We start from the raw sequence: 19195 nt of genomic DNA, 5'->3' as shown, positions 1-19195 counted from the left end.
AGTATACATACTGTAGTATACATGGTGTAGTATACATGTACTATACGTACTGTAGTATAGATGGTGTAGTATACATACTGTAGTATACATTCTTCTAATTTGTACGTTGCATTTTCGGAAACAAGACCCTGACGTGTCGCGTATGAACGAACAGTGTGAGCTGTCAGTGTTGATCCTTATAGTGTGAGAACATGAATAGTGAGCTGTGAACATTCAGACTCTACAGTTGAGTTTCACAGTTTGAGCTGGAGCTGAATACAACGTCTGCCTTAAGTTACTCCAAATGAAAGCTTTGTAAATGAATGGAAAGTAGTTCCTACAAATAGTTCTTACTTCAACTCAAACTCTGACTCAACATTTTCAACATGATCTCTGACTGTATTCAAGTATTAACAATAATTTAGATAAAAATTCTGGTTGCATCCGTTCTGTGAGAGAGAGTTGACCCAGCACACAAACATCTCTCTGTGTCTGTTTTCTGCTCCAGTTGTTAGGCAGGATGGTGTTGGCTTTTCTCTGCTGTAGATGTTGGCTGTGAACTTGCCAGTGTGTGTTATTTGTACTATATTTGGGCTGGAGCTGCTCAGGTTTGTGACTTTGCTTGAGTAGCAGGTGTTAGACATTTCTGGCTCACTGCATTGCATCTGACTACGTGTTCATCCATGGAAAAGATTTAAAACGCTTTCAATTGTTAAGATAAGCGATGCCCTCATTTATTGTCTGTTATTGCCCACTCAGCGATCCTCTCCTTTGCTTTCTGTGTCCAACAACACCTGCACCCTAGTTTCTTAATGCCATGTCGTGATAATGGGTGCACCTTCTGCAGAAGAAAACTTACACAGCAACATCTTCACCATCAAACACTTCCACTTTGGTAAGTTCTTACTTTTATAGTTCATTGGCTCCTCATACCACTACATCTTTTAGTGTTGTACATAATCAACTCTTCTTACCGTGAACGTGGGGATGGCTGTGACGAGCGAGTAGATGAGCACCGGGGGAAACTTGCTGGTGTTGTCCGGACCAGGATAGGGCTTTGAGAAGGTCTTGTCATAGCAGAAGAAGCCCTGGATGTGCACAGGGAAGGTATCTGTGTACTCGAAGTAGTAAGCCAGCAGCACTGTCCCAGCCATGATCACCAGCTGGAAATAAAACATTATCCCCGGTTAGGAAGCACAAGAACGAGGGGTGAATGAGATAAGGAGGTAGGAAAGGAGGAGTAGCATAGGAAGGAGTCAGAGAAAGATCGGATGAAAGAAGGGCTCCAGAGTTTGGCGAGAAAAAGAGGTTAAAATAAGATAAGATGGACTATAAAAGAATGAAAAGCGAGACAAAAGATGCGTCACAAGCAGCAAAAAACTAGAAATTACACAGAGTGATCCAGTAAGATGATGGAGGTGCGAAATGGAGAGAGAGGAGGAGGAGGAGGAGGAGGAGGAGAAGGAGGGGTGGAGGAGGGGTGGGTGTGTGCAGCCTTTTAGCTGCTGGGATACACTACAGCTGAGCTGTTGGTGTATTAATAGATCCTGCTTACACTTGTGTGTGGAATGCAAAAATGCATAAGTGCCAAGAGATGAAGTGTGTTTTTGCAAATGTGTGATTCAAACTATTAGCTGCTGATGATGCTAAACACAGTTTCATGTATTCTTACACAGAAGGAGTGAGTTTTAGAATAAAATTAAAAGCATGTGTTTATTAAATGTTAAGCTTGTTTTGCCTCATTAATAAATAACTTGTGTATTTATATACTATTATGAATCATAATCGTGATGTCAAGCAATATTTTTTTTCTTATTCTCATTACAAAGATTATTAATATGATGAAAATAAACTGTCATGAGAAAATACACACAAATCAAGAATAGAACTAAGTGACATAAAGTAGTCTTTAGGGCTGTTTCAAAGCTTTCAGAAAGGCTTAGTGATGTCACTAAATGAGCTCTTATTACCACATAAACCTCATCAAATACTCATTTAACAAAGAATCTGAAATCCTAATATGGTCATGTGGAAATATGTCAATCAGCTCCAAAAACGAGTGTCTGAGCACTCTGCTGTTATTGTTGTTTTTGCTGCCCCCATGTGGATACAAAAGAAACCATTTCTTCTTGAATTTTCTTGTTATACAAATACAACAATATAGAAAAAGGTCAGAACTGGACTGAAATTATCATTACAGTATAACACATATATACTACTTGGTAACACTTTAGTTTAGGGAACGCCTATTGACCATTAATGCTTTATCCTTATTAATGCTTTATTATACACTTAATGGCAGTCCAAACAGGGTGAAGGTTAGGATTAGGATTAGGATTAGGATTAGGGTTAACGTTAACCCTATCCCTAGCATGTTGATATTGTAATTCATCACAACAACTTCCTAACTTACTACTAATAAGTAATAATTCTGAGGTTATTGAGGGAAAACTCTTAGTTAATGTCTTACTGGTTGTATAATAAGGTCATGCAGAATAAGACATTAATAATTATTTAATAATGACTAATTAAGTGTCAATATGTTACTAATGTGTGTGCTAATAGGAAACTAATTAATGGTTCATAGGTGTTCTCTAAACTAAAGTTTTACCATATTTTTAATCAAACTCCTTTTTTGTATAATCTAAAGATACATTTTCCCTCTAGAGTGATGAACTGATTTGACACATAATCAGTTTCCATTACATGTGACAAACATGTAATTCACACGTCTGCGACGCCCAGGCCTGTTCTCCACTCTCTGCTCAGTCCTTTTCTTTACTTTCTATCATTTCCGGCTTCAGTAGCATTAACATCAGGGGCAGCGTTCACAGTGACCTGCTTTAGAGTGTGGGGAGCAGAGCAAAGGCATTCAAGTCTCAGCCTGTCAACACAGAAGGTCACATTTGGAGCTGTCACCAGAAGATGTGAAGCTGCCTGTTTAAGCCTCAGGTGAAGAATGAAGAGTATGTTCTTCTTAAAAGCTGCCATCAGCATTCTAATCCTCAAATAAACACTGAAAATATGCTTCTTCATCCATGTCAGAGTTTGGAGGCTTTAGCTCAGTGATGTATAACAAATTGATATCAATGACTTCATAATGTGAGAGATTTTCTGAACTTCATACAGTATATTAGATTATCATTGTTTTCTGAGCACAATGGAAGGTGCACCAGAGTGAAAGACATTGTCGTCCATACATTTGGACCTACTGTACTATTCACTGTATCAGTGAGGTGCATGACTGGTGAGGCACTGTACATATAAATATATATAAACATACATATTTATATATATATAAATATGCAACATTTCTTTTTTTAATGTAATTTTGTATTTGTAATTTTGCAAATAAGGAACAGTCATTTCCTTGTACATTTACTACTTTGTCCTGCTATTGCAAAAAGATATTGTTACATATATTGTGTGTTCTTGTGCTGAAATGATACGAATTTGAATAAAATTTACATTTAGCATTCTGATAATATTAACATTTTGACCTTCATTTATTTATTTATTAAGCTTTTGATTATGCTTTAATTCATTCCATATGTTTCAACAATACAACATGAAGTTTGTGGGTATTGTTTAAGCACTAATATTATGGACGGCCATGCCTGTTCAGTGCTGGTGTGACCAAGCACAAGCCTCCTCTCCTTCATGCTGAAAAGTACACTTCCCTCTTTCTGTGCAGCGTGGTACTGTCTGCCTCACACTGTACATATTCATTGTGCGTTTATAGACGATGCAGCCGACCAGGAAGATTAAATATGTCACACCCGTCCATTAAAGATATAATACGACTGTTGATCGTCAGCATGTGCAGTAAACCAGTAATCAAACATTAGCAGAGGTGAAAGTAACAGATTATAAATACTCGTGACTGTAATTGAGTAGTTTTTATGGGCACTTGTACGTTTTTGAGTATATTTCTAAATCAGTAATTTTACTTTTTTTAAAAGATCAACGGAGATTATAACTACAAAAAAAAAATTATATGACCAGACAATCTAATGCATTGAATAACAGTTATTTCCTCAGTTTTAAAGTTTATAAAAGTAGCTATACTTAGAGCCTGTTAATTATATTATTTAATTTATTGGTGTTTTCATTTTTTAAATAATTATATATTTTGGCAAACATATTTCATACAGATGCCTTTGTGGAAAATAAATTAAGTTCAAATTGTGCAATATTTGGTATCTTCCTTTTTATGTTTATACATGAGATGTTTACTGCATGTAAGGGAACCGTGGCAAGATTTATTAAAAGTTAAAGTAACTAACTTGAGCTACTTTTTACTTATGTATGACTTAATTGTACTTATAGTTTAGATCAAGTAACAGTACTTTTTATACTTCTGTATATTAGTGAATCACTAATAGTGATAGAAAGAGAGAAACTTGACATACACTGATGGCTGCTTCAGTGTGTGACTGAGTGATATTGCATGTGAAGCACCACTACTCCACCACTACTCCACCACTAGCTCCATCACTGCTCCACCACTACTCCACCACTACTCCACCACTACTCCATCACTGCTCCATCACTACTCCACCACTACTCCACCACTACACCACCACTAGCTCCACCACTACTCCATCACATCACTACTCCACCACTACTCCACCACTACTCCACCACAACTCCACCACTACTCCCTCACTACTCCACCACTACTCCATCACTAGCTCCACCACTACTCCATCACTGCTCCACCACTACTCCATCGCTGCTACCCCACTACTCCACCACAACTCCACCACTACTCCACCACTACTCCACCACTACTCCATCACTGCTCCATCACTGCTCCACCACTACTCCACCACAACTCCACCACTGCTCCACCACTACTCCACCACTACTCCATCACTGCTCCACCACTACTCCATCGCTGCTACCCCACTACTCCACCACTGCTCCACCACTACTCCATCACATCACTACTCCACCACTACTCCACCACTACTCCACCACTACTCCACCACAACTCCACCACTACTCCACCACTACTCCACCACTACTCCATCACTAGCTCCACCACTACTCCATCACTGCTCCACCACTACTCCATCGCTGCTCCACCACTACTCCATCGCTGCTACCCCACTACTCCACCACTGCTCCACCACTACTCCATCACATCACTGCTCCACCACTACTCCACCACTACTCCACCACTAGCTCCACCACTGCTCCACCACTATTCCACCACTACTCCACCAATACTCCACCACTACTCCACCACTAGCTCCACCACTACTCCATCACTAGCTCCACCACTACTCCACCACAACTCCACCACTACTCCACCACTACTCCACCACTACTCCACCACTACTCCACCACTAGCTCCACCACTACTCCATCACTAGCTCCACCACTACTCCACCACAACTCCACCACTACTCCACCACTACTCCATCACTGCTCCATCACTACTCCACCAGTGCTCCACCACTACTCCACCACTACTCCATCACTACTCCACCACTACTCCATCACTACTCCACCACTACTTCACCACTAGCTCCACCACTACTCCATCACTAGCTCCACCACTACTCCACCACTACTCCATCACTGCTCCACCACTACTCCACCACTACTCCACCACTACTCCACCTCTACTCCATCGCTGCTACCCCACTACTCCACCACTGCTCCACCACTACTCCACCACTACTCCATCACATCACTGCTCCACCACTACTCCACCACTACTCCACCACAACTCCACCACTACTCCACCACTACTCCACCACTACTCCATCACTGCTCCATCACTACTCCACCACTACTCCACCACTACTCCATCACTGCTCCATCACTACTCCACCACCGCTCCACCACTACTCCATCACTACTCCACCACTACTCCACCACTAGCTCCACCACTACTCCATCACTAGCTCCACCACTACTCCACCACTACTCCATCACTGCTCCACCACTACTCCACCACTACTCCACCACTACTCCATCGCTGCTACCCCACTACTCCACCACTGCTCCACCACTACTCCACCACTACTCCACCACTACTCCACCACTAGCTCCACCACTACTCCACCACTAGCTCCACCACTAGCTCCACCACTACTCCATCACTGCTCCACCACTACTCCAACACTGCTCCACCACTACTCCACCACTACTCCACCACTAGCTCCACCACTACTCCACCACTAGCTCCACCACTAGCTCCACCACTACTCCATCACTGCTCCACCACTAGCTCCACCAGTAGCTCCACCACTACTCCATCACTGCTCCACCACTACTCCAACGCTGCTCCACCACTACTCCACCACTACTCCACCACTAGCTCCACCACTACTCCACCACTAGCTCCACCACTACTCCAACACTGCTCCACCACTACTCCCCTCACTCTTTTTCAACAGATTTGAAAAGAAAATGTGCAAATGCAACGTTTGTTTTTTTTTTTTTTACCATAAATATGTTGAAATAATACAAAAAATAATTTTTTAAAGCAGTCAAGTGAACAAATTTATGTTTTCTTTTCATTGTAGTATTTTACATGCCATACCATTTTACAGGCTTTTAATTTGATCTCAAGTCAGCCGCAGAAGGGTGCCCTACCTCACATGTCTATGTAAAATGATGTTAAAATTATAGACATGCACAATAAGTGACAGATATTAGTCATGGCAGCATTTTCACTTTAGATTTCCATTATTTTGTTTTAATTGTTTCTTTTTTTAATTTAGAGAAATTTTGTGAAATAATTTGAGGATTGAGCAGAAAATGGGAAAATTTAAGAGTTCTTTCAACAACTTGTGATTAAAATTACTGCCATCATGTGTGATATAAGCATCAAAAATCTGTAAGCCTCTGCAAATATTCTGGAGTTTCATTAAGTTATGTATTTGGAAGGACTGAGTTAGTGATTTACACAATGATACATGTTTTTTTTTTTTTGGTGTGTCATTTTTACTTTCTCCTGCAGGCCAAATTAGGTGCTCTGAAGGGGATGATTTGGCCTCCAGGGGCCTCAATTATAAAACTGCATAAGTAAGATCACTTCAGCTGGAGTATGCTAAAACAAAAGAAATGCATATGAACGAGTGTAATTTGGTGACACAGTGGGTATCACGAATGCCAGAAAGGCAGAAGACTGAAGCGTGTGGCTGATGCTGTGAACAACGTCACCTCAGAGGGTCAGACTGGCTGAGGTGACAAAGAACTGGTCAGACATAAAAGTGGAGGAGTAAAGGCGTATTGATCTCTATAGGAAGAGCATCTGTGCAACAACACCCTCACAGACCAAAAGCTTAGGCCATTAGGTACCCCTCAGTGTTATAACAGAGGTTGAGGACACGGATGCACCAAATGTTCCAGAAGCACAGGATTTAAATTGTATTCTCTTGTTTCAAATAATAAAAATAAGCATGTCGTAAAACACCTTTGTAACATAATTCACAATAGTTTAATTTCAAGTAAAGCAATATTTCTCTGTTGTGTCGGTGGAACTGTGGCTCGATTGAATGAAGATGGAGGCCCCACAGCACCTCGCCCTCCCTCCTGCACCACCTCGTCCTCATGGGGGGGGGGAGTCCTGTTAATTGATCTTGTTGGTCTCTAAAGATCCCCTCCCTCCAGAGTTCCCCGTGCACCATGTCCTCCAGCAGTACTAGATAAGCCACTGTGCGTCTTTACGCATTGTAAGTGAGTTCCTTTTTATAACAGTTACAGGTGTTTTGGAAATCTCGCTCTGGTTCAGTTCTCGCGCATGACGGTGTAAACAGCAAGTCTGACGGAGATTGAGATTATTTTTTCCCGTTGAAGCATTGATTCTTGGAGAAAAATGTGGTATCGTCTCCAAGGTAGAAATGTTGTATTAGCTGCTAAAGCTAATACTGCACACAAGCTAAAAATTCAGGTTTTTCCTGCTTTTCAACAGTGATCAATCAGCTGATCAGTGCTATTTCACTGATCGGACTGTTTAGTGTCCATCCTGTGCACTTCCTTCAAATTTGTAAATTGAAATAAAATATTAGCTTAATAAAAGTATCCAAATTCCGCCCCAGCTGGAGATCCAGGTAGTCGGTGTTTTCATGGACCAGGTGAGGTGTATTGACTGCTTAACATGATATTCATTTATGCAATATTCCTTTTCACTTAAAAGCTGAGTATTGCCTTCAACAGGATGCCTGTCAATCGTGGAATTTGCTTATTCTTGTACTATTCTGCTGTTTGCATGTGATATTGTCTTGTGACCTTCCTATTCACATTGCCTCCTCCAGTGAAGGGTAGTTTAATTATCATGTGATGTCTGAAAACTTTGTGAGAGATATAAGTGCCTCTCTCCTGTTCTTGCTTCAGAGTACAGTTTGGCCATCAGTGCTCTCACAGGAGTTCTGCCTTTCTCCTGTTTTTGGCCTGAGAGCTAGATTTGACCCTGGCTGCTGTCACAGGGCTTCTGTATAGCCCTGTTCTTTTGATTCTGCTTGTGTTAATAAACTTTGTTTTATTATGCGAGCCAGTTTCATCGACGACCCTTTTTTCCACACTACATCTTTTTCATCATCCACATCATCACATGGGGAAGTCACGACACAGGGGACACCTGTGTGTAAGCGAGAGGACTGCCTTTCTTTCATACTGCTGCTGCTGCTCCCATCGGTTTTTAAAAGTGCTCGGATCGAAAGTGGCAACAGCGGGAAACCCAGGTCCCTTCTCGAGTCTGAATATGAATAATATAAACACGAATAAAACACTAAAGATCTCTGGAATCCCTTCCTTTTTATCCCTCTAGACTTATGACCCCCCAAGTTGTGCATGCACAGTTCCAGAGTGTGAAAAGTCATATTGATCAGCAGTTTTGTACAGTTTTACACTCACTTCATGGGGCATCAGTATATTTTTTTCCTCCTTCTTCGTTTTTGTATCCTTTATATATGATATGTGTTGTGAAATGTGTAATATTTGATTATTTTACACAAATGTATCATTTTCACAGAGCTGTCTTTAATTTCACCTTCTCCTGTTGGAGGCGGAATTTCCCGTTTCTCCTGATTTTGTCCGTAAGGCTGCGTCAGAGCTGCTGTGGAGGTGCGCACATTATCTCGTTTGTTTTCTATAAATCCCAAACGTTTCTTAAAAATGGCGTACGCTTTCTTTTGTACGTACGTGGTGTTTATAAATGAGGCCCCAGACCATGACTTTGACAGGTACCAGAAAGACAACATAAAAAAAATGATGTCAAGTGAATTACTGTCCGTCTTTTCTCGTGAGGAAAAACAAAAAAATCACAGTATGAATGAAGGAAATACACTTCTTTAAGAAACTTTTCTTTTCCGGTACCATCTTTGCATTCTTCTATGCAACTCTTGATCTGAAAGGACTCAGCTTTAGGAGCTTCTTGTGGTTTATGGCTCTATGCAATCCAATAGTCCGCATATAGCCAGAAACAGCTGTAATCATTGTCTTTGTATATTAAAGGTCATTTAGTCTCAGATGGTTGACATTTAAAAGCAGATACAATTAATTCTTTGAGAAAAATGTAATTACTGTTGTCTTTAAAACTCATAAAAATAAACGTGCTTATTCTTCCAACTGAGAGATATCAGATGAGATGCACCTGTGGACATCTTTGTCTCAGAGACTGGCTCTCCTCCCTGTGCCTCTCCCTCTGAGGGCTGCTCTGCTCAATGAGTGCTGTGTTAAAGCCATGTTGCCTGAAAGAGCAGTTTTGTGTTTTCACCAGTGGAGGATTTAGAGCAGAAGGATGATGAGGCACAAGGGTCCACCACCGTCACACTAAGGCCTGTGATCAGTGCACGCTACACTGCACCTGGTCTGAACAACAGCGAACAGGAGGAAGATGATTAGAGCTGGGGGAGGATTAAAACACAATGGGAGGAGGAACTGTATGCACTACACATTCTTTCACATCAAAACCCAGAGCTGTCAACATTACAGGAGATCAAGAGGCAGAACATCTGAAACTAAAACCAAAATAGTGTTCATGTACACAGTCACTGTAAAGAATAATAAATTGAAAATATATGCTATTTACAAACACATTTATGTTGAATTTGAATTTCTTATAAGTTACGCTGACTTAGATCAATTCGATTTGATTAACTTAAATCTTATTGATCTAAACAAACAGAAATGAGCTTTTTAAGACAACCAGTTTGCATATTTTTTCAAGTAAAGTCAACTTTTTATTCTTCACAGTGCTGCAGCCATCAACAAAGAAGATTGTTCAGAAACACTGCACTCAGAAACAAACTGTATGCTACAATAACTCAATATATTTTTCAAACAATGGTGGAACTGGCTTCATCATGAAAAAAATACCCAATATTTGATCTTACACTGTTTCCCGTACAATGTTCAAAGCCAAAATCCACCTCCAACCATTCCCGAGCTCCTCTGTGACTACAGGCACCACCTACACAGGACCGTCCTCCCACCACCTATCTGGAGACCTCCATTATCTACCTTACATGAAGGAACTGAAAGGCCATGACCCAGTTGTACACACGGGGAGGCTCGTGCGTGTTTTTTCTGTGAACTGAGAGCTAACAGGCGAGGCGGTCAGTGCTAATCACGACTTCACAGCGCGTGAAGCTCAGTTGTTGCTATTGATCTCCAATCTGTCACATTGAATACAAGAGAGATGTCCTGCTGAGACTGGAACCAGAGGGACACGGACAGAAAAACTGCTACAAAACAAAGACACACAGACTCATCACTCCTGATGAATCCCAGTGTTCATTACAAATTAGACATCGAAGCATGAGGGCACCCCTCCTTTTAACATGAGGGATTTTTGACTAATGCAGATAAAAATTCATACTGAGGGAAAGATTAATATGAGTCACATTACTTTAAGGGCCTGTACTACGAAGCTAGATTTCCTCTTATCGCGCTAACTTCCAGGATTTAATCAGTGTGTGCTGGACTACAAAGCTGACCAACGTCTTACAGAGCTAAATCACCATGGTACCTTAGGCTGAATCACCATGGTAACTTAGGCTGAATGACTAACCTGGTCAGGACCAGGTTTTGTTCTGGATAGGATCTGAGCGAGTACGAAGGTCATGCCTCCTGACCAATCAGATCTCTTAGAAAACGACCTGTCCAATAAAAGGAGGATCATTGTGAACACGTCTCTGTGTGGATCTGATATGATGCTGACAGGAGACAGAATAATTAGACATCGATGCGATCCGTATATGGTCTCATTAATTTATGCATTAACACTCATTAATTCCTGCATTAATTACTTGCTGCTTTTACTGCAGCAACAGTGTTGTTTTTGGTCTGAATTATGGATTTTAATTCTTCATATTTTTAAAGATTTATTCATCAATTGTGACGTAAGTTGCTCCACACAGTTTTTTTGTGATTGTGATTGGTCTGATGCTGTAAACTCCTCCCCTGTCACAACAGCGTGCACGTATCCAGACAGAAATCAACTCGTTAAACTTAGCGTGTTGCAATCTAGATTTGTAGGACAGCTTCTATCTGACAGATAATGTTTGGTTAGGTGAAGCCTGCTAACGGAGATAAATCCAGTATATAATTATCTAGCTTCCTAGTACAGGCCCTAAAACCCTCAAAGAAATCTGACCCTGTAATGCATCAGATGCAACATCAATATCAAATATGCATGTGTTTTTAGCCTCATATTTGTTTCTTTTATGTGGATCCAGTCTAATGAGTTCACCCCTGGCCTATGAAGGCTTGTGTCTTAGTGGTGGAGGTGGGGGGGGGGGGGGTCTTTGTTGGCGGCGTCTGAGTAACTTTGTCTGACAGGTGTGAAGTTTCTGAGCGGGTTACCCTCCATTAAACATATCAGCTTATTTATAGAGCGAGAGGAGGGAGCTCAAGATGCTGTCGTGATGCCGAAGTGTTTTCTGTCTCATCGCTGTGTGTCGCTGAGGCGTTAATGAGTCTTTTGAGACTGATGTGTGTGCGTTTGTTCGTGGCACAGTCGCTGGGCATGTTTTTTTTTATTTTTTTTATGTCAAAGTAAATTAGGTGAAAGAACTGAGCAGTGAAAATTTGATGATGGGTCTGTCACAACTGCTGCTGATAGATCAGGGTCAAAACAAGAGGATTTCAAAAGGAATGTGGCTAAATGTAACAGCAGTGCCCCCTAACGTCAGAACTGAAACACAACATGCCAATTAAAAAAAAAAACACATTTACTGCAACATTGTACACATTATGATTATTATTATTATTATTATTAGGGGCCAGGCAGCATAAAAAACATTATTATCCTGCAAGTTCTTTCTTTCTTTCCTCTTCTTCAGAGAAATTCATACTTCTGCAAAAAGGTCCACTCCCATGACAGTCTAATATCACATAATAATAATAATAATAATAATAATAATAATAATAATAATACCACAGCAAGCCTCTACATTTTTTTCTTTTATATATATCAATGTGCTACTGATTTGTAACTTTCACCAAAATGTTGCCGCAATACTGAATAAACATTTGGACATGATTAAGTCCATCACTCCTGCACAAATTATTCACAGTATTTAAAGTGTGTTTTTATTTACTAAAAATGAAGCCGACAGTGAATCAAAATGTTTGACTGCAAACGGTTTTAAAAACGTTCTTGCCAGTTGTTGCAAATTACATTTTCAATGTTGATTAAATAAAAGACAAACATTTGAATTTCATTGTAATCTAGATGATGATTGAAAAAACATTTTATCTCAAAAATAGATTTTTTTTTTTTTTTTACAGCGTTTAGATTTTTGCTTTCATGCTAACAATTGGAATTGATGAAAAAATGTTTTTCACTTGTTTATGAAGGTTTTTCAATCAGTTTTTCACTCATGCAGCCAATCAATCATTGTTAAAAAGAAATGACCTCGTGATGTCGAGATGCAACATGTGCATAACTGTCAAGTTTTGGATTTGAAAATAAGGGAAATTTTCTGGCGCCCACTACGAGTCGTCCCACCCTCCCAACCAAGCTCCAGTATCCCTTATATTATAATATAGATGTACAATAAATCTAAAATACCTACTTATCAACCACTTATTAAATTTAATGATGTGATTATAATCTGGTAGGTCGACCTTTATTAATATTATAATGCTGTGAACATTCCTTCTAGGGCTGGTGATATGAACCAAAACTCATATCTCAATATATTTTCTCAAAATGGTGAAATATGATATAAATCTAAATCATTTTATTAAATAAAGTCTGACCAGAAAAACAATTCTTGGGTTAAATTTGCTGATGCTAAATGTCACATGGACATTTATTAACAAACAGCTGATCAATATGTGACACTTATTAATCATCTAACTGAGCTTTACATGTTGTTCTGAGATGTAAAAGCAGTGACTCCTAAAACTAGTATTTTGTTTCATGATAAGCTATAATATATACACATATATTTTTATATATATATACAAAATAGAAAACTTGATACATCTTGAATCTCGATATATCGCCCAGCTCTAATTCCTAAATTATAAAACAGCCTAAATAAAAACATAAATGTGTATATGAAGCATATATGTTTATTTAATATACTTACAGTTTATATACAAGTCAACACGTTGAATATTTATTATTAATTTCACATTGGAAATTAACATTTTTTCTTTATATATTTTTCTATAATTTCTCATACTCTCTCATGTGGTTCTCTGATATTCACTAATGACTTATTAAACACATTTATTACAGACTTTACATTATTTAACACTTTATAAACAGTGTATATTTGTGGAGCTTGTGATTGGATGATTTTTCATGGTGACTTACGTGGTTCCTTCTGCTGTGGTAGACATTAAAATATCAGTTATTAATCTAACAGAACGTGTAACTGTGTCACATCCTGATGGTCTTTATGAAGATAAACTCTATGTTATATTTTACAACATATTTACACCAGTTCTTAGTTTTTATCATCAGAACGTCTTTATTCATCATCTCTGTTCTGAGTTGTTTCTGGGTTTGTTGCCACTCAGGTCATTTCAGGTGGTAGTTCTCACGAGGCTAGTGACGGCGTTCAGTTTAGTAAGTCATCTTTTAATTATTATTAGATTAAAATATGGGATATTTATGGGAAAATACTAATACAGGAAGATGGCGGGAAAGGGGGGTAAAATACGGGAGTTTCCCGGCTAAAACGGGATACTTGACAGGTATGCATGTGTAGTTTGGGATTTTGTCTTAATAACATTATTTTTTGAATCTGCCTTTAAACGCTAACAGCTGCTGTCTGGCACACAGGTAAATGACTTAAATTAGTGAAGCTACAGTTTCCATGTTCTAATTAGCTCAGTGACATTGAGGATGTTCCATCATGAAATAGTTGTGGATTGATTATGTGTTTGACTTTGATTTATAGACTAAACATTGCAGCATAATTTCTATAATGAGAGATAAGTTTTAAACATATGTACCGCAGCTGTTTTAATCAACTCATTTACATAGAGCATCGTCTTCTGTGCCAGATATTGTGAGTTCAAGCCTCAACTGATGTAAAATGCATATTAGAAAGCAATCTTTTCTCATCCTCCTACGCTGTGCTTGTTGCTCAAAAATACCAAAAATAGTCTGGCCCAGAGCATTGCAGCACAGCAGCTATAATAATAATTATAAAAATAATAATTTGTACTTGTGTACGCAGGTAAAACCCCAAAAACGCAAACTATCCAGAAACAAAGACCTGGGCTTGCTGTGAATTTTGCAAAGCTTTGGAAAAAAGCCTCGCTACAAGAAATTATTACACGCACAAACACACAAATGCATGCATGCACCCACCTACGCACACAGAGGGATCGAGGGACCTCTACATGTTGTATTCAGAGTGGTGTAATAAAAGTGTTTATGTGGAACGCTCCACTGGTCTGAACAAGAAGAATCAAAGGTTTGTCACAATAAAAAGCTTCTTCAGGCCTCCTTAGTGAAACATGCAGGAGGTGAGCTTTAAAGGATTTTGCTTTCAAACTCCAATTTTAATCACCTTCTTCCAGATGGCTGCACTTTTACTAAAGAGAGAACGCTGGGGCAAGTTCATCTTCACAAATGAGACAACATGGAACAAACTGAAAGTGTGATTCACACATGTTGGAATGAAAAGGGCTTTAAATGAGTCTGTGATGCTGTAAAACAGGTTAGATTTAACTCAGAAGTGATAGAATATTATTGAAGTGGTTCACACAGAGTGAAACAGAGGATGGAGATAGTGAGTTAGCTGAGCAGCTCTGAAAGGAAGGGTTGTTACTGTTAATTAGGACAGTGTTAGATGAAAAGAGTCAAAAGAAAAAAGGAGAAGACAGGCTGATTGGTTTCCATGGTAACCACTCATGGTGATGATGTCGGAGTACGTGCGTGTGCGCGCTTGTGCGTGTGTGGGTAGTGAGGGATTACTATCCATTTGTTTGTGCAAACTAAAATATATCAAATAAAACAATAATTTAAAGCCTTCTTATGTTTTGTTATTTACATTAAATAACCTATAGCCAAACCTTCACAGCAGGAAAGACATCACAGACACAAACATCACTAAAGAGTGCCCACTAAAGTGTTTATCAGTTTTATTTTTCTTTGTCTCTTATAAATTGATGACATTTGTAGTGAGTCTGATTTTTTGTGATGGCAAAAAACGGACGAAAAACGGACAGAAATTGGACGGAAAATGTTGAATTCACAGCAATCCAAACCCTTTATTTCCTCTCTTTATTTAAAATCAGACTCCGATATGGTAGAATAATACTTCACATGCATGTTTTAGGAGAATATCACTCATTTACACATTATTTTCCCCCAGAAAACAAGTTACTGAATGTCTATGAATGTAGCAAACAAACAAATATGTACAATTTCGCTCATATTTTCCTTCGAAGTCCTGTGCTATGTAATCACAGCTATATGTTTCTGAAAATGAAATGGACATAGCTAAATGACACAGACTAAACTCTCACCTACATGTTTTTGGACCTCATCGTGATTTTTTACATTATTTTCCCATAAAACGGAGGCTCACTGACTATAGAGGTGTAGCTAATGGACATTCTTGCTATGTAATCTTGCGTGATTTCAGCATAACCTTGCCGGATTCCTGAAGTCATTTGAAGCATATAAATATAAAATCCATAACAGTTGCTGTCTCTATTTATCCTATTCTACTTGTTTGGTATGATTCTGTGGAGTCAGCCTATATATGTGATCACCAAGCTGGATTTCTTCAGAGTACAATGTGGCCACCAGAGCTCTCACCGGAGTTCTGCCTTTCTCCTGTTTTTGGCCTGAGAACATGATTTGACCTCCTTTGTTCTCCCAGGGATTCTGAAGAAATCCAGCTTGGTGATCGCATATATAGGCTGACGAGAAATTTGAAACCAACAAGTGAAGTCTAAGGCTTTGGCCTCAAGATAAAGACAGAAAGCCACAATGAAGAACTCCCCTGTTTTTGATATACAGCTGTCAACGGAGGAGAGATAATCCTGGGGAGGAGCAACTTAAGGTTCACAAGTCAATCTACAATCCAACAGCAGGGCTGGTTGAGTTTGATTATGAAAGCATGCGTCCAAACACCATGACAAGGCAATACTCAACTTTAGGTAAAATGTATATTGCATTAAATGAATATCATATTGGCGCAGACAATACACCTCATTTCCCCCCTTTTCGAGACAAACAAGTTTCGAAAAAACAAAGATATCAAAGCATATTGTAAACTGTCTTAAAATTATGGCACCCCCTTTTCATGTTGAGACTTATTCATACTGTAAAATGTGAAATGTGAGAAGGAGCCTTTCAAATATCATCCTATGCCAAATTAATTAAATCTCTAACCAATCAAAATGAGAAAACTAGTATTATTTAATGAATGCCTTATTTTATCTTATATTTATCAGTCTTTAATTCAAAGTTTACTTAACTCTAATTTAGTTGATTTGTTGTTACTTAGAAAGAAAAACATAAATGTCTAAATGTCTACGTGCATCTATATAAAGTACACACATTGAGAACCTCAGAAACAAACAAAAGGTTGCCCACTGTGAGGTCTGGTCGCCCCATCGCACCTCACAGTGAGCCTTTTCTTACCTAAGCCCCACTGGCCCTGCTAATAAAACCGGTATCTTGATGTTGGAGATGGCGGTTCCTGATCAATGGTTCGCAGCACAACTAGTCTGGGACATTTGGATGGTCTATCCTTTTCTGTTGGTCCTTCTGTCCACTAACCCAACCAGTCAAAGAGAATAGCTGCCAGCTCTGAACCTGGTTCCGCTGGAGATTTATGCCCATAAAAAGAGGGAGTTTTTCTTCCCAGTGTTGCTAAATACTTGTTCATGTGGATCTTGTTGGGTTCTTTCTTTCTTTTTTACTATGAACCATATATTTTGTTAAGCACGCTGAGATGACTTTGTTGTAATTTGCGCTATATAAATAAAGTTGAGTTGAGTTAAAGTTTAAAAGCTGGTGAGGATTTTTGATTCAGCAACGGCCAAGTTTAATCTGTAATCACTGCTAATTACTGCATCTTTTAGCTGCACTTCTAATGTATTATTTACTTTTGTAATGGCAGAACTTATATATGCCAATATAGGTGCTAATATATGTATATTTCTCCCTCCCTGCATGCTCAGAGCTCTGTTTCCCAGTGTTATGACTCTCTTTCCAGGCCGGAGTGTCCCATAACAAAGTTCTTGCAGGGTTCCTTCACCTCTGTTATGTGATGAGCCAATAGCAATTTTTCTGATCGGTTTTTCCCTTTTATATCCTATAAGAAATCTGTGCTGTTACTGTGTGACCTCTTCATCTGTACTCTTTGTTCATGCCAGAGCTCTGGAATAAAATCCACAAAATATATTTTGGCCTATTTTGACTTTATTTCAACAGACATATAGTGTATGGTCAAATATCTACTTTAAACTGTGGGTTGAGAAGCACTACTTTTTTCTTTGATTTTCTTTGTTTTTTTTTTTTTTTTTACATATTTTCAATCTTTAATTTAACCATGTTTGTCACATGGTTGAGGCTTCAGGACAGCAATACATTGAACTAACGCCAGATTTTCACTGGATCCAAAACTGCTCTGCTGCGTAACTGCAGAACAATCTGCAGTCCTTCAATTACCACCACCTCTGTTTTTGCTGCTAATCCGTTGCAGTAAGGACTTGGGAGATTGTGCAAAGCCATAAAAACAGTTCACTGTGTCCTTGGAGAGGAGCAGAATTTACAGACCCGCTTGTAAATGGATGGAATTAAGATCCACCTTGAACACAGTGTTTTATTTTGAAAATAAACAGGATATTTTATTCTGTCTGAGCACTACTTCCTGTTCTGCCGAGGCTTATCTTTGTTGAACTGCTGCAGAGGGCTCTGACATGCTGCAGAAGTTACGCAGCTGTTGTGGAGCAGATTCGGATGCTCTTTAAACCTATGAGCTGCGTTGTGGCTCTGCAGCAGTGTCAGATGCGGTGGAAATTGGGGGCAACACTCACTCAGTGCTTGGACAAACCTTAAGGAGTAGGGAAAGTAATTAACTGATGCACCTGAAACACCTGAGTAGGAATTCTCACACAAATGTTTATAGGACAGGGAGTGAAGACACAGACTGGAAAATATTACCTAAGAATTAGCAGAACTGACATGAGTACAAAAAAATAAACAGACTTAAATCTGCAATGTTACAGAATGCTGGAAAAGTATACTATACAAAACCTAAAATAAATAAATAAGTAAACATCAACCTGAACTCAACAAAAAACAACCACCAATTCCAGATCATGACCTGTAGACTATGGGCCTGTACTACAAAGCTAGATAAGTGAAGCCTGGATTTATCCCCATTAACAGGCTTTACATAACCAAACTTCCATTTCATCCCACCAGAGGTGGTGCTTTAAGCACTGGACGATCATCCTTGGGCATGCTCAGGTCAAGAAATGAATAACAATAAAGTCACCTGTGATCCCTCCGGTGAATCACGTAAGTCTATCTCAGTACCTGATTAAAGTACTAACTAAAGAACATAGGCAGGAAGCTGCTGATAATGTTAATGCATGAAAGCATTAGATTATACAATATTAATCCATGGGATGATGAATGGACAGTGCTCTGATCAGTTTCACTTTATTACAGCACACATGTTTCAGACGTATTTCTGAATTTATCACACACACACTGGGATGAGAGCACAGATGAGATGGGATGAGAGTATGCTCCTGCTGA

The 19195-nt window shown here is 39.2% G+C and overlaps 1 protein-coding gene across 3 annotated transcripts in view; it reads right to left on the bottom strand.

Moving 5' to 3' along the window:
* Window positions 1-19195, bottom strand: part of plppr2a (phospholipid phosphatase related 2a) — a 77709-nt gene that overhangs the window by 36853 nt on the left and 21661 nt on the right. For all 3 annotated transcript variants that reach the window (XM_028455572.1, XM_028455573.1, XM_028455574.1), the window contains one exon: window positions 954-1142. In XM_028455572.1, the coding sequence (XP_028311373.1) occupies window positions 954-1142 (189 nt within the window). The remainder of the gene's footprint in view (window positions 1-953; window positions 1143-19195) is intronic.

Source organism: Gouania willdenowi, chromosome 8 (genome assembly GCF_900634775.1).
Source record: "Gouania willdenowi chromosome 8, fGouWil2.1, whole genome shotgun sequence".
Taxonomy (NCBI): Eukaryota; Metazoa; Chordata; class Actinopteri; order Blenniiformes; family Gobiesocidae; genus Gouania; species Gouania willdenowi.
The sequence above is the reverse complement of the archived record's forward strand: the minus strand, read 5'-3'. Positions and strand labels throughout refer to the sequence as shown.